The 14,464-nt window shown below is 40.7% G+C and overlaps 1 protein-coding gene across 3 annotated transcripts in view; it reads left to right on the top strand.

Moving 5' to 3' along the window:
* Positions 1–13,994, top strand: part of PDSS2 (decaprenyl diphosphate synthase subunit 2) — a 267,557-nt gene extending 253,563 nt beyond the window's left edge. Inside the window, exon 8 of one of the 3 annotated variants that reach the window (XM_060114836.1) lies at positions 13,896–13,994. In XM_060114836.1, coding sequence (XP_059970819.1) covers positions 13,896–13,976 — 81 coding nt within the window. In that variant the 3' untranslated portion in view covers positions 13,977–13,994. Of the gene's footprint in view, positions 1–4,100; positions 5,005–13,895 lie in introns of those variants that run through there. The other 2 variants (XM_060114837.1, XM_060114835.1) reach the window with 2 other exon arrangements.
* Positions 13,995–14,464: the final 470 nt, after the last annotated feature.

Raw genomic sequence — 14,464 nt, forward strand, 5'->3', positions numbered from 1 at the left:
CTATCGGGTCCTTGGTATGCAAAGTCCTGGGAGCCAACCCTGTGGAGAGCAGATTGGAGTATTAACTGGAAGTACAGTAGTCATTGGGGAAGAGAAATTAACTCTTTTAGGGCTTGAGTAACTTTTAGTGATGTCCTCCTGGGTGCTATTTTGCCCTAGTCTGAATTACCCTTCATTGTAGGGTTAAATACCATATAAGTCACCATCAAATATTCAGTTGAGCCTGACTGAATAAAGTTTACAGACTAACAAACTAAGCGTAGCAATCAGAGAAACACAGAATGTGGAACATTGTACCACATAGCTTGGTCCTTTCAAAATGGCAATATCATAGTGGGAAAAAGAAGTTTAAAGTGTCATAACAGATGAATGCAGTGTGTAAACCAGGATTCACTGTGGTTTGGGGGGGAGAAAAAGGCTAAAAAAGACATTTTGAAGCCAATTGGGGAAATTTGCAGATGGACTAGGTATTGATAATAGGAGAGGATTACTGTTAACTTTCCGAGCTGTGATAATAGTATTCTGGCCATGTAGGAGAATGTTCTTATCTTTGGAGATGCTTCTCAAAACAAGGGTAAAGCATCCTGCAGCCTGTGGTATGTCCAAGCCTCCTCCTACCAGCTGAGAGCCAGTTGTTAAATATTCAAGAATTTTGTGATTCTACAACCCTTGGTAGCTTGAAATCAGCCATGATGGGAGTATTTATACCACAGAAATCTGCAAGTGCTACAAATAGGGCTTTTTCCTCCTCTGGAGACCTAATATACCAGCTTAAACAGCTTACTTTCAAATGATTCAGAAAACACACACAGACAAGTAGATAGAGCAGAAATAGCAATATATTAATGGTTGTTGAATCTAGGTAGAAGATATGCGTTCATTAATTATGCTACATCCAGAAGTCACAGACTTCCTGTAAAGGCCAAAGTGTAAATATTTTAGGCTTTGCAATCCATACAGTCTCTGTGGCAGCTACTCAACTCTGTAGGTCTGCCGTTATAGCACAGAAACAACCATAGACAATAGTTAAATAAATGAGCATGGTTATATTCCAGCAGAACTTAATTTATAAAAACAGGAGGGCCAAATTTGGCCTGAGGCCATAGGTTGCCAACTCCTGGGCTACTCTTTCAACTTTTCTGTACTTTTAAAATATTTGAGGGATTTCCCTGCTGGTCCAATGGTTAAGACACTGCGCTTCCACTGCAGGGGGCATGGGTTCGATCCCTGGTCAGGGAACTAACATCCCGCATGCCATGCAGCACAGCCAAAAAATAAAAAAAATAAATAAAATATTTGATAATGAAAAAAATTTTTTTAATAAAGTTCTTAGGTTGGTTTTCAGAGCCCACCTGGGTCCCCTCGCACCTACTCCTGCAAAGTATCACACCAATCTGGCTTCATTCGCTCTGGTCTCCTCTGTGCCTTTGTTCAAGCTATTCTCTTTCCCTATAATTTTCTTGCTACCCCGACGCCATAACTACTTATCAACATTCTCAGGACATGCCTTAAATCCCTTTTCTGTAAGGCCCTCTTAAATCTCTTCTAATCAAAGTTGCTCTCATTTCTCTGGTCATCTGTAGTCCCTTCATTTGCTGCTTTTCACAGTATACCCTTCGTTAGTTCCTGACCCATAAAGCAGAAAAGGATCATTGTACTCTTTACACATAGTAGGTGCTCAATTAATATTTACAAATTGAAATCCAGTCATGCAGATATCCACTTGCCTGCAGTTACCAACCTAGAAGTCCAGAATAGAGAATGTTGGCCAGTCTAATTTAGATTTGAAGGAATTAAAGATAATGAAAATAAGAAGCATGTTCTTTCTTTTTCATTTTTTTTAATCTTTAAGGCTCGTCTGATCCAAGTTCAACTACCTTTGAGGTTGCTGTGCATCAAGCTAAAATAGACTTGATCTATTTTGGATGGGGCAGCTTTCTTAGCAATGGCTAAGGGCTTGAGGAGGAAGAAGAATTAAGTTGTTCTGAATATCTATAGTGTTTTAGACACTGTCAAGCACTCTATACTGTCTCATGCAGTACCCCCCCAGCAGTCCTACAAGGGACTGATATAATCCCCATTTAGAACTCAGAGCAGTTAACTGGCCTCTCTAAGATGGGAGCTAGAAGAGGAGTTTGAGTCTGGCTGCCTCTGATACCCAGGACCATTTTAGTGCCTTCATGCATTCAGTGATGGCAGGAAGCCAGGGAACCCTAGGCTGAAACAATACCAGAGTTCATATGCAGTGTGGAAATACCTGTAGAATCCTGAGAGTCTGGCAGAGTATAATATTAAGTGCCACTGGACTGGGTGTTAGGAAAACTGGCTTCTGATCGCAGCTTTGTCACTATCCATCTATGATCATGTGTGAGCCGCTGAGCTTCTCTGGCCCTCTCCTCTCATCTCTATAATTAGGGGAGTAAAGCACGTTATTTCTTTTATTCCTTTATGTTTCATGCATTATACGATAGCTCCAAGTCTAATGAAGAGATAGATAAGTGAATGGAGAATTAAAATACAACACTATATAATAATGCTGTACTCCACATATGCACAGGGCACTCCAGGAACCCCAAGGAAGAAGGGCACCTAGCCCCTTAGGGCTGTCATCCTAGCTGTGTACATTCCACCCAAGTGGAATTTGGGAAGCTTGATGGGGCGAGGGGTGTGTGTGGAGACTGTCTCAAGCCATCAGCTGCAAGTAGTTTCCCTAAGTAATGATGAAACGGCGGAAAGGGAAAGGACTTCCATGCCTCATGGAAGAGCTTGGACTTCTTTTTCCTTAAAGCTATTAGAAGGCAGTGGAGGGTTTTAAGCAAGATCACATTTGCTTTTTATAAAGATCTTCTTGGCAGCGTGAAGGATGGAGTCCAGGGGCAAAGAACTGTTGGTGGGAAGACTCTTTAGGAGGTGATTGCAAAACTAACCCAGGCAGGCAATGATAATAGCCTGAACTAATGTGGCAATGAGAGTGAAGAGCAGATGATAATTTGAGGGCTTTGTATGAGATAGAATGGCTGGGGCTTAGTGAGTATATCAGTCAAGATGGCCGCAGACAACCTGACAGTCTCTTCAGACAACAGATGTGTTTCTTGCCCATACTACATGTCCTGTGCAGGTTGGAGAGGCACCGTGATTGCTCACTGTGGCCACTCGGGGATCCAACCTGAGGAGCTTCTTCAATGTGACTGATTGATGTACCAGAGGGAAACCTCTGGCGGGACTCACATGGACCGTTAAATGCTACAGCCCAGAAGTGACACGCACCATTCATGTCTCATGGACTAGAACTTGTCACTGGGCCCCAACCAACCTAGTGGGGAGCCAGAAAGTTCAGTCATGGGTGAGCCATGGTGCCTGAATGAATGAAGGAGGACTCCCGAGTTTCTGATTTAGGGAGTAAAGCAGACATTAGAGGTATTCACTGAGAAGATGGAATCGGGGCAAGGGGAAGTGGACCGGCCAAATCATTGTAAGTCTTTTTCAGCTCTAAAGTGTAACCATTGTATTGGTCCTTTCCAGTCCTCAGGGAGAGGGATTGGAAGTCAACACCATTTGTGGGCAAGAGTTGACTTTATTCTTCACGAAGCATATTTTAATTCATTCCTCCCAAAGTCTTACAGTTTTAATAATGTAGTGCTCAGATCTAACACTATGTGTCTTTCTTGAATTTTCACATGGACTATTGTGTCAACATACAATGTAAAAATATTAGTTATTAACTAGGATGTTAGTGAAGCCTTCCTCACCTGAGAATATCAGACTGCTGAATTCAGAATGTCAGAGATGTAAATGCCCTCTGCCTTCATCACCACCACCCGCCAGCAGGGCCCACTTCAAGATATCACAGGGCGGGAGTTGGGGAAGAGGTGTAATTAGGCTAATTGGAGCCTATTGTTCTGCTCTGGAGGGCCGAAACCTAGCAGCCTTAGGGAATGTTAGTGCCTCAAAATCACTGGAGAATGGTGTCCTCTTTAACCTCAAAAGCAGAAACAGTGAATCTGTACTGTTTCTCCCCTTCTTTGTTTTCCACCTCTCCTCCCCAATTTAATTGTGGTACCTTAAAAACTGACTTTTACTGTGCATTTGTTTCTTAACAGTTGCGAGAAACAATCAAAGCTGGCAAAGGTGTGACTTCAGCTATTGACCTGTGTCGTTACCATGGAAACAAGGCACTGGAGGCCCTGGAGAGCTTTCCTCCCTCGGAGGCCAGAACTGCTTTAGAAAACATTGTGTTTGCTGTGACCAGATTTTCGTGACACCAAATTAAAAAGACTATTGTTCGTTAGCTGAAAAAAACTGGGGAATGAGGTGATCGGGAGAGCTTTCATGATGAAAGATCTAAATGTGTTAATGACTTTAACAACATATACATTTTTTTTTCTTTTTACCACACTGCTAAATGAATACTGCCTTCTTTTTGGAACTGCTACAAACAAAATTAGAAGAAAAAAGGTCAAGCAGTTTTCAGTTGTCACGCCAGAAGCACACTTGAGGCTTCAGTAGCAGAAATAATTAATGAGATTCGCTCCTGTGACCTCAGCAAATGGACAGGAAATAAGTCCTTATTGATTGGACTGAGCCAGGGATGGCGCCAGGGCGGTGGCCTGTGGTTTTCCTTCTAGAGAGGACAGGGCAAGCTGGAAGCTGCAGGTGTCAAGAGAAACACTATCAATGCCAGCCAGGGAGGACTGTCAAATCAAAAACCAGTGACCAATTTTTCTTAACGGAGGGTAGTTTAATAATTAAGAAAAAAAAACATGCTTTGTCTTCTTGCAATTATGTCTTTGTATTTATAGATGCAGTATGGATATACTTTGTGCTTCTTGGGTTCTGTAAGATTTTGCGGGGGAAACTGCTGAAAAAATAATGCCAAATATTTGAAGTAGGAGATTAAAATGTTATCAAATGTTAACTTGGTTATAGTAGGAATTGCCTGTTTTTCTTTCTGGAAGACCAAATTTTTTCAAACACATTTCAAAGAACCAAACTTTTTTTTTTTTAAGCTGAACAGGATGCTTCTTTTTTCAAGTAAATGTATTCATTTGTAATACGTTGGTGTAGAGAATACCTTTAATTTTTACAAGTGTCAGATATATAATTGTTGTACTGGGGAATTCATTGGTGATTTTTTTTTTTTTTTTAGCCTCTGAGTGTCAAATTTTGGTCTTGAACCACAGACATCCAATTACAGAAAGAATATAAGCAATCTCACAGCCCTGCAATTGGACACTGTCTCTCTGTGGTTCATAGGAGATGATTTTTGAGGTTTGCATGCATGCAATATGAGAACACCGTTGACAAGAAGGCTGAGTTTACATAAATGATCTAGATTGAGACTCAGCTACCTTTCTTCCTTATGTGGTGTAATTACAGCCCTATCTGGAGACAGCGAACACAGCAAACAGATTTTATTACCTAGTTCACTCAAACACTAAGTGAAGTCACTTTAGTTAAATTCCTTCTTGAAAAGTTACAAAACCATTTTATCAGGACCCATCATGTGGCATGCAATGAAAAGAAAATGTAAGCTACAGAGGTTAAGGTATTGTATTTTGAAATATTTTTAAGCATACTTGAAATGTTGTAATTGTACAGTTTATGCTACTACAATTTGAAGGCCTATAGATTTAGCTGAAGAGAACACTCCACTCTTCTGTTTGAAATGTCTTTTCTCACAGAAATTGGCTTAATTATTAACTATGGTTAGATGCTTTAGATCAGACTAGGTTTTAATCATTAACTTCCACAAAGGAGGAGTCATGCTTTGTGTTCTCTGGATGAGCAGGAACTTCAGCAAGCTGTAGGTTTTATTAAGCAGATGGTCGGGTACTGTGGAACACAAGGCAGTATTCTAGGGCTCTTCTAGTTCTGGTTTAGCACCTGGTTTGCTGTGTGACCTTGAACAAGTCACTTCCCTCTGAGCCTCAGTTTCCACATTTGTAAAATAAGGTTAAACAAGAGAATATATGAGGTCCTCTCCAGCTCTGTTTTATTTTCTAAAAGTTTGCCATTTCTGACCCTCTAGATAACAAAGATGCTATGTGAAATTCAGGGAAGAGGGAAGGTGAAACACCAAGAGAGGCTATGAAGGAAAGCATAAAACTTAACGGCAGACTTCTGGCCAAGCTGCCTCACAGGTGACCTAAAGAATTCCCAGCTCTCCTTTGTATGGCTTATAATCCTGGACTCTTTGTTTCAACACCCGCCTTTCTGCTTTCTTTGGAACCTTCCCTACCTCCCTTTCATCTTCCCAGCTGCCTTCCAGGCCTCTGTTCCCTCTCCTGTGCCCTGCCTTCCTTCCGGCTCCCTGGGAGCAGCAGCCCTGCCCTCACTGTTGAGTGACAGCTCTGCTTTTGTTAAACCTAATACGCTGGCTAAGTCAGTCTAAAGTATTAAATACTGCGAGTCTTCTCCATACCCCTTCTTCAGGGATATTTATTTATTAATTCATTTTAAGCCCTTATAATTTCAGACAATCTCTAGGGAGAAATTTGGGGGCAGCAAGACGCGCTTAATTACACTTTTTGGCCTACTGCCTGAGTGCTACCAGGGAAGGTACTGACAAGGCAGAGTTAGTGACCTTAGAATGTCTCCTCCTTTACCCCCTCTGCATCACCCTCCCCCCCCCCCCAGTTTCTTGCTAGAGTGAAGAATTCATTTATTAACCATTGTCCCTCTTCCCCCCACCTGGACCCGCAAACCTCACTCACTTCAGGCCCCTGAGCCCACCTGCACTCTCCTTCCTCCCTATCAGTCTTTTCTTCACGTGTAGTAAGGGCTCTGCATGTATACCAGGCCCTCTGCTAAGGGCCTTAACAGTACTGTCTTGTTCGAATCCCACGACCACTCTCTGGGGGTAAGACTTAATCCCCCATTTATAGATGCAGGAGCCAGCAGAAAGGACCGCCTCTGACAGACTGGCTTGCCTTCCCACGCCATCTCCCCACTTTAGAGTCATTGCAGACAGCACCTCTTTCTCTCTTCCTTTGCTTCTCTTTCCAGATAAGACTACTCCTTTCCAAGGATGTTGAGCCTTCAGCCTCCTGTCTCCCTCATGTCCTTATTCTTGAGGCTTGAGTCTCCCCTGCTGGCTGTGAATGGGCTCAGTTCTCCCCTAAATGGCATCGCTCACTTCCCCTATTTATCCTTCCACCTCTACTTTTTTCTTCCTAGCATTAGCAGCACACCTTCTTACACACTACTAACTCCTTAACCCTTGCAATTGGTCATTCACTACACTCACTGCCGGGTCCCCACCATCTAGACCAGCGCCAGCACTGTAGACACTCAAAGACTACTTGTTCAACAAATCTATCGGGTCTCATGGCACTACTCCACTGAGATGCCTTCTTCTCGTTCACAGATGGTGGCCTCGTTGTGAAGTTTACCAGCCCTCCCCCTGCATGCAGACTTCCCCACAGCATTTCACCTTGCTAATGCAGCTTCCGCCCTCACCCGCCCAGACCTGTGACCCACTTCCCCTCTTCTCTGACTACCCTTCCTTTTGTGTCTCACACATCTCTCTCTTAGTCCCACCTCTAGAGACATTCTTTTCTAAATTTTTAAATTCTATTTCCCGAGGAACTACAAAGCCGTTTCCTGTGCCACTAAGTCATCTTCTTTTAAATTCCCCAACTTAGAAAAACTGTTTCTAAAAAGCAGTATCAATTAAATATTGATTAGATAGTGAGTCATCTGCCATTCACTATTAGTTACTTTGAAAGAAGGTAAGGATTATGACTATCATTAAACTTTGTTGTGAGTTTTACTTGATGACAACACTAAATCCTCTTCATGTTTTCTTACATAATGTGGTAACCTAGTCACACCTAAAAGTAAGTGATCAGTGACATTGTGTGCCTGGTCCAGGTCTCATTCTCTAATGTTTGAGACTTTCTCTTACCCATGCCAATGTTATTGCTATGGCCCAGAATGCAGGTGAAACTTACAAACTTGGGGTAAAAGACATATACATTAGTGCAAAATGCTCCAAAGATGTACACGTTTTTTAAGGCCCAGTACCTACAACACAGTGAACTCAGGTGACCAGAAAGTAATCGGAATAATCCGTGATTATCTTTCAAAATCTGACAAGTTGCTGTAACATAGATCTCTTTGGGCAAGTGGCTTTGGGGGAATTGTGTTTAATCAACAAAATTGCAGCTAAAGGATACTTCTTTTTCTTTCTCTCTTTTTTAAGACTTAACTAGGAATCCCCTGGCAGTCCAGTGGTTAGGACTCAGTGCTTTCACTGCCATGGCCTGGCTTCAATCCCTGGTCAGGGAACTAGGATCCTGTAAGCCACATGGCGCAGCCAAAGAAAATAAGAGACTAACTAAACAGCAGGTCCATCACAGATAAGGAGAACCTTGCTTTCAGAAAACCCTTTTCACGTTCCTTCCTAGAGTTCTTAGATTCAGGAAGATTCTTTCCTGCCCCTTCATTTGTCTTCCCACTGTGAAATCCTGTTGTTAAGATCTCACCTTTCTGACCAATAGAAGTTCCAGGATTTATCTTTAGAATCTAATGACTGCCTCTCAATCTGGAGAAGGCATGCCACACCTTTGCTAAGACTCAAAAAGGCAGAGATGGATTGGGTTGATTTTTTAATCTATTTGTGAGGACACAATTGTCACTCCATTATTATTAATAGTTTCCATTATTGTTAATCACCTTTCAGTAATAATAAAGCTATTTGCACTTTCTTTTTAAAACACAAAGCAATCTAACAAGACTGTCATTTACCTCTTTCTCCATTTCCTACCACCATCACTCCTAATCCCTTCTCAAATTAACTGTATTATTTTTCAGAAGGGATCCTGCCTTTACATTAAGGAGATAACATACTTTTTTTTTTCTTTTTTTTTTTTTTTTTTTTTTTTTTTTTCGGTATGCGGGCCTCTCACTGTTGTGGCCTCTCCCGCTGCGGAGCACAGGCTCCGGACGCGCAGGCTCAGCGGCCATGGCTCACGGGCCCAGCCGCTCCGCGGCATATGGGATCCTCCCAGACCGGGGCACGAACCCGCATCCCCTGCATCGGCAGGCGGACTCTCAACCACTGCGCCACCAGGGAGGCCCTAAGAGATAACATACTTTTGAAAAAGAAGGTCACCTGGGGAGAACCCAGTGGGGCCAGAACTGACAGTGGTGTCCACCCCTCCCTTTAGCTTTCCCACCTGCCCTTGGGGCGCTGAAGTGCTAGGTTTTAGGCCTCTACTGGTGGAGGAATATTCTTCCTAGATATGTATTTCTTACTCTTCCGTAGAAAGAGAAAGTTTCTCAGGCTTTCATTCCTTTTCTTTCTTTTTATAGATGCTGATTCCATCTTCATGGAGAAGCTCTATCAGCTTTCTTTCAATGTGATCGGCTCACTTCTAAGACTGATAGTATACCCATCACTGTGCATCCTGAGCAGATGAGTAGGCTCCCCACTGCCTTGACTGTTGTTGGGAAGATTTCACTTTTTGGTGCATTTAAGTAAATAAACACTTTTAAAGAAATTTTGGAAAGTAGAAAAAAATTACTCAGTCTCACCGTGCTCACATAATCAGTATCACCATTTCATTTGTATTTAATCCAGCCTTTTCTGCTATGCCTATCTTTTTTGCATGGTTGTCATTATAGTATAAATTCAACTTTGGGTCCTGCTGTTTTTACATAGTACATCATAAACATTTTTTCATGGTGCTGCAGTCTTCATAACCACTATTGATAAGTAGCTTAAATTCTAAATTTTAAATTCTAAAATTTAAATTCTTAAATTCTATTGAATTTCTATTCCTGATTGGTTTCTCTGGGATAAATGGGTATATGGTAAATGCTCATAAGTCAACATCCCAACCTGCTACTAAGAAAGTCTTTGTCTTGGAAAAATAGTGACCCTGCAGGTTCTCCACAGCAGCAGGTTAAAACTGTGGAATAAATTCCCTTAAAATTCTTTAGCCTGAATGATTAATCTTTTCAGTTGGTGGTTCCCATTCCTTCGAGACGATGCTCAAAATGGATTCACATCTCCATGTATTTTCCTCTTGCTTCACTGCAAGTTCTCAGCCAGCCACACTTCAGTAGGATGACTTCTTTCTTCCCACTGAGGTTCACAATCTCCTAGGACGGGAAAGGCCCTCAGGCAGTTGTGTTAGGTTCTGCTCTTGGCCAAAAACAAGGAGAAACCATTTTCTAAGAGTTGAGGAGCCGTCTTTCCTTCTTCAAGGACTTGGGAGAAGGAAACTCCTAGGGTTTGATTGAAGGGAAACAAAATAACCTTTATCTGACTCAGATCTTTCATGCTATAACAGTATGAGTTTATTGTGTTTTGTTATTGTCTGCTTTTGTTTGGATCTTTCTTTTTTTGTAAGCCTTCAAATGAAGGAGAAAACGGCATCATCCTCAAAGAATTAAGCTACACTTGCAACCTTTCCTTCCTTAAATTAATCATCATAACTTTACTATTCGCATTACTTCTCACTTGTCACATTTCAGTGACGTCTCCCTGCCTGTCCTCCTCCCTTATATCATGAGTTGCACAGTTACTTAAACTTAGTTGTGTATGTGGAATACGATCAGTTAATTGTGAGCTTCCTAATTGCTGCCTGTTAATGCAGTTCTGTACTTCTCTTTCCTTTTATTCTTCTTTTTTTGAAGATTTAGAATTGCATTTTCAAAAGCAGCTTTATTGAAGTGTAGTTTACATATCATAAAATTCATCTAGTTTAAGTATACAATTCAATGCTTTTTAGTACATTTACAAAGTTGTGCAAGCATCACTACAATTCAGTTTTAAAGATTCCTTGTGCACATTTGCAGTCAACCCCTGCTCCCACCCTCAGTCCTAGGCAGCCACTAATCTACTCTCTGTTGCTATAGATTTGCCTTCTCTGGACATTTTATATAAATGGAGTTTTACAATACTTAGTCTTTTGCATCTGGTTTCTGTCACTTAGCATAATGTTTTTGAGGTTTATGTATGTTGTGGAATTAATCATTATTTCATCCCTTTATATTGCTAAATAATATTCTATCGAACAGATATATTATATTCATTTATCCCTTTACCAGTTGATTGGCATTTGGGTTGTTTCTACTGTTGACCTATTATTAATAATGCTGTTGTGAATACTCATGTACAAGTCGTTATGTGGACATAAGTTTTCTTTTCTCCTGAGTAGATCCTCAGGAGTAAAATTTATAAAAAATTTATGTTTAACCTGTTAGAAATTGCCAGACTGTTTTCCAAAGTAACTGTATCATTTTACCTTTCCAACACATGTGGGTTCCAAGTTCTTCACATCCTTGCCAACTCTTGGTATTCCCTTTTTTAAAAAAAATATTTATTTATTTTATTTATTTATTTTTCTTTTATTATTGCTATTTTTTTTTTTTTTTTGGTTGTGTCAGGTCTTAGTTGCAACACACAGGATCTTTCCTTGCGGCGCATGGGCTCAGTAGTTGTGGCTTGCAGGCTTAGTGGCCCTGCGGCATGTGGGATCTTAGTTCCCTGACCAGGGATCAGACCTGTGCATCCCATGCATTGCAAGGTGGATTCTTTACCACTGGACCACCAGGGAAGTCCCCAGTATTCCATTTTTTATTATAGCTATTCTAGTAGGAATGAGACTGTATCTCATTGTGATTTGTATTTGCATTTTCCTAATGACTAATGATGTTAAGCATCGTCTCATGAGCATGTTAGTCATTTATATATCTTCTTTGGTGAAATGTCTGTTCAAATCTTTTGCCTATTTCTTAATTGGGTTGTTTGTCTTATTGGGTTATAAGCATTCTTTATATATTCTGAATATAAGTCCTTTATCTGATATATGGTGTGCAAATATTTGCTCCCAATCTATAGCTTTAATTCATTTTCATAATAGTTCCTTTTGAAGCGCAAAAGTCTTTAATTTTGATGAAGTCAAATTTATCAATTTCTTCTTCTATAGATCATGCTTTCAGTGTCATATCTAAGTAATCTTTGCCTAACCCAAAGTCACAAAGATTTTCTCCAGTGTTCTTTTCTCAAAGTTGTATAGTTTTAGCTCTTACATTTAGGTCTATGATCCATTTTTAGTTAATTTTTGTATATAGTGTGAGGTAAAGGTTTAAATCAGGTGTCTCATCCTCAGCACTACTGACATATTGGACTGGGTCATTCTTTGTTGTGGGGTTGCCCTGTGCATTGCTGGATGTTTAGCAGCATCTCTGGTGTATACCCATTAAATGCCAGTAGCATGCCAACCCCAGCTGTGACAACCAGAATTGTCTCTAGACATTGCCAAAAGTTCCCTGCCTTTGGGAAGCCAAAATCGCCCCCATTGAAAACCACTGGACTAAATTAATTTTTTTTTGTATGTGGATATCCAGTTGTTCTAGAACCATTTGTTGAAAAGACTATTCTTTCCTCCTTTGAGTTGCCTTAGCAACTTTGTAGAAAATCAGTTGACCCTAAATACAAGAGTCTGTTTCTGTCAATTGTTTCATTGATCTCTATGTCTGTCCTTATGCCAGAACCACACTTCCTTGATTACTATAGCTTTATTTTTATTTACTTGTTTGTTTATTTATTGGCTGCGTTGGGTCTTCGTTCTGTGCGCAGGCTTTTTCTAGTTGCGGCGAGCGGGGGCTACGCTTCGTTGCGTGCATGGGCTTCTCATTGCGGTGGCTTCTCTTGTTGCGGAGCACGGGCTCTAGGCGCACGGGCTTCAGTAGTTGTGGCTCGCGGGCTCTAGAGCGCAGGCTCAGTAGCTGTGGCACACAGGCGTAGTTGCTCTGCGGCATGTGGGATCTTCCCAGACCAGGGCTCGAACCCATGTCCCCTGCGTTGGCAAGCGTATTCTTAACCACTGCGCCGCCAGGGAAGCCCGATTACTATAGCTTTATATTAAATTTTATAATTGGGAAGCAGAAGTCCTCCAGCTTATTTTTTTATTAAACTTTTAATTTTGAGGTAATTATAGATTCACAAGGAGTTGTAAGAAATAATACAGAGAGATTCTAGATACCCTTTACAATTTTCCCCAGTGGTATCATCTTGTAAAACTATAGGACAAGATCACAACCAGAATGTTGACATTGATACAGTCCATCAATCTTATTCAGATTTCCCCATTTACACTTGTATTTCTTCTTTTACAGAATTGTTTTGGCCACTCTGGGTCCTTTGCATTTCTATAAAAATTTTAGGATCAGCTTGTCAATTTCTACAAAAGAGCCTGCTGGGATTTTGATAGGGACTGCATTGAATATATTGATCTAATTTTGGATAATTGCCATCTTAACGATATTAATCTTATAATCCATGAATCACGATTTTCTTTTTTTTATTGTGGTAATATATATATGTATAGCATAATATGTGCTATTTTAGTAATTTTAAGCATACAATTTAGTGACATTAATTATATTCACACTGTTGTGCAGCCATCACCACTATTTCTATAACTTTTCCATAACCCCAAATGGAAACCATGCTTTTCTTTAACAGCAGTACTGAAATTGCCAACTTACTACTTACCGTATGGTCTTCTGTAGCCCCAAAAGTTCTTTTTCAAATCAGTAATTTAATACCAAACCCTGAATCCCAGGGAATCCTGGTACTTGTCTTTGGAATAATATAGGCAGACTCTTTGTTAAGAAATTGGGCTTTAGGGACTTCCATGGTGGTCCAGGGATTAAGACTCCAAGCTTCCATTGCAGGGGGCACGGGTTCAATCCCTGGTCCGGGAACTAAGATCCTACATGCTGCATGGTGCAGCCAAAAAACAAACAAACAAACAAGAAATTGGGCTTTAGAGTCTTCAAATCCCAGCTCTGCTATTGACAAGCAGGTTAATTTACTTCTCTGAGTCTTACATGATCATGCACAAATTTAAACTGTTTTATTTCTATCAATCTTCCAGGTGTGGGTGTCACTAAATGGGGTACAGAGACTCCCAGGGATACTCAGAAGCCTGCCAGGTACTGTGGAAGCCACAGAATGAACATGCACATTGTCTAAGAACTTATTTTTTTCCCACAAAGTTAACGTTAGGTAATTTAACTACAAATGAGCCTTTAAACTTGTATAGCATACCAGATATATATATATTTTGGAATTAAATATAAGATTTGCATTCATTATAATATAAAATGTAAGACTTAAAATAAATTTACAGTCTGTATTTAGGTGCTTTGGGCTAACCCTCCTTCCCTTCCACCCCCCACATTTCACTTAACAAGTCTTTTACCCTCTAGTCTCCCTCTCAGCTGTGACAGGCGTTCACTCATCGTTCACAGCCCTTTTCCTATAGAACCTCAGAATTCTCCTCAACACAGCTGTCCAGGCAGCCACTATTATTGTGTCAGAGCCAGCATGCAAGTTGAAGTCCATTTGCCATATCTGTTCAACTAGCTAACGACTATTTGCTTTAACCTGTATTTTACCATTACCAGGGTATTTGAAATAAAATTAATAGCCCTGAAAATCAGC

Source organism: Mesoplodon densirostris, chromosome 12 (genome assembly GCF_025265405.1).
Source record: "Mesoplodon densirostris isolate mMesDen1 chromosome 12, mMesDen1 primary haplotype, whole genome shotgun sequence".
In the NCBI taxonomy this organism is placed as follows: domain Eukaryota; kingdom Metazoa; phylum Chordata; class Mammalia; order Artiodactyla; family Ziphiidae; genus Mesoplodon; species Mesoplodon densirostris.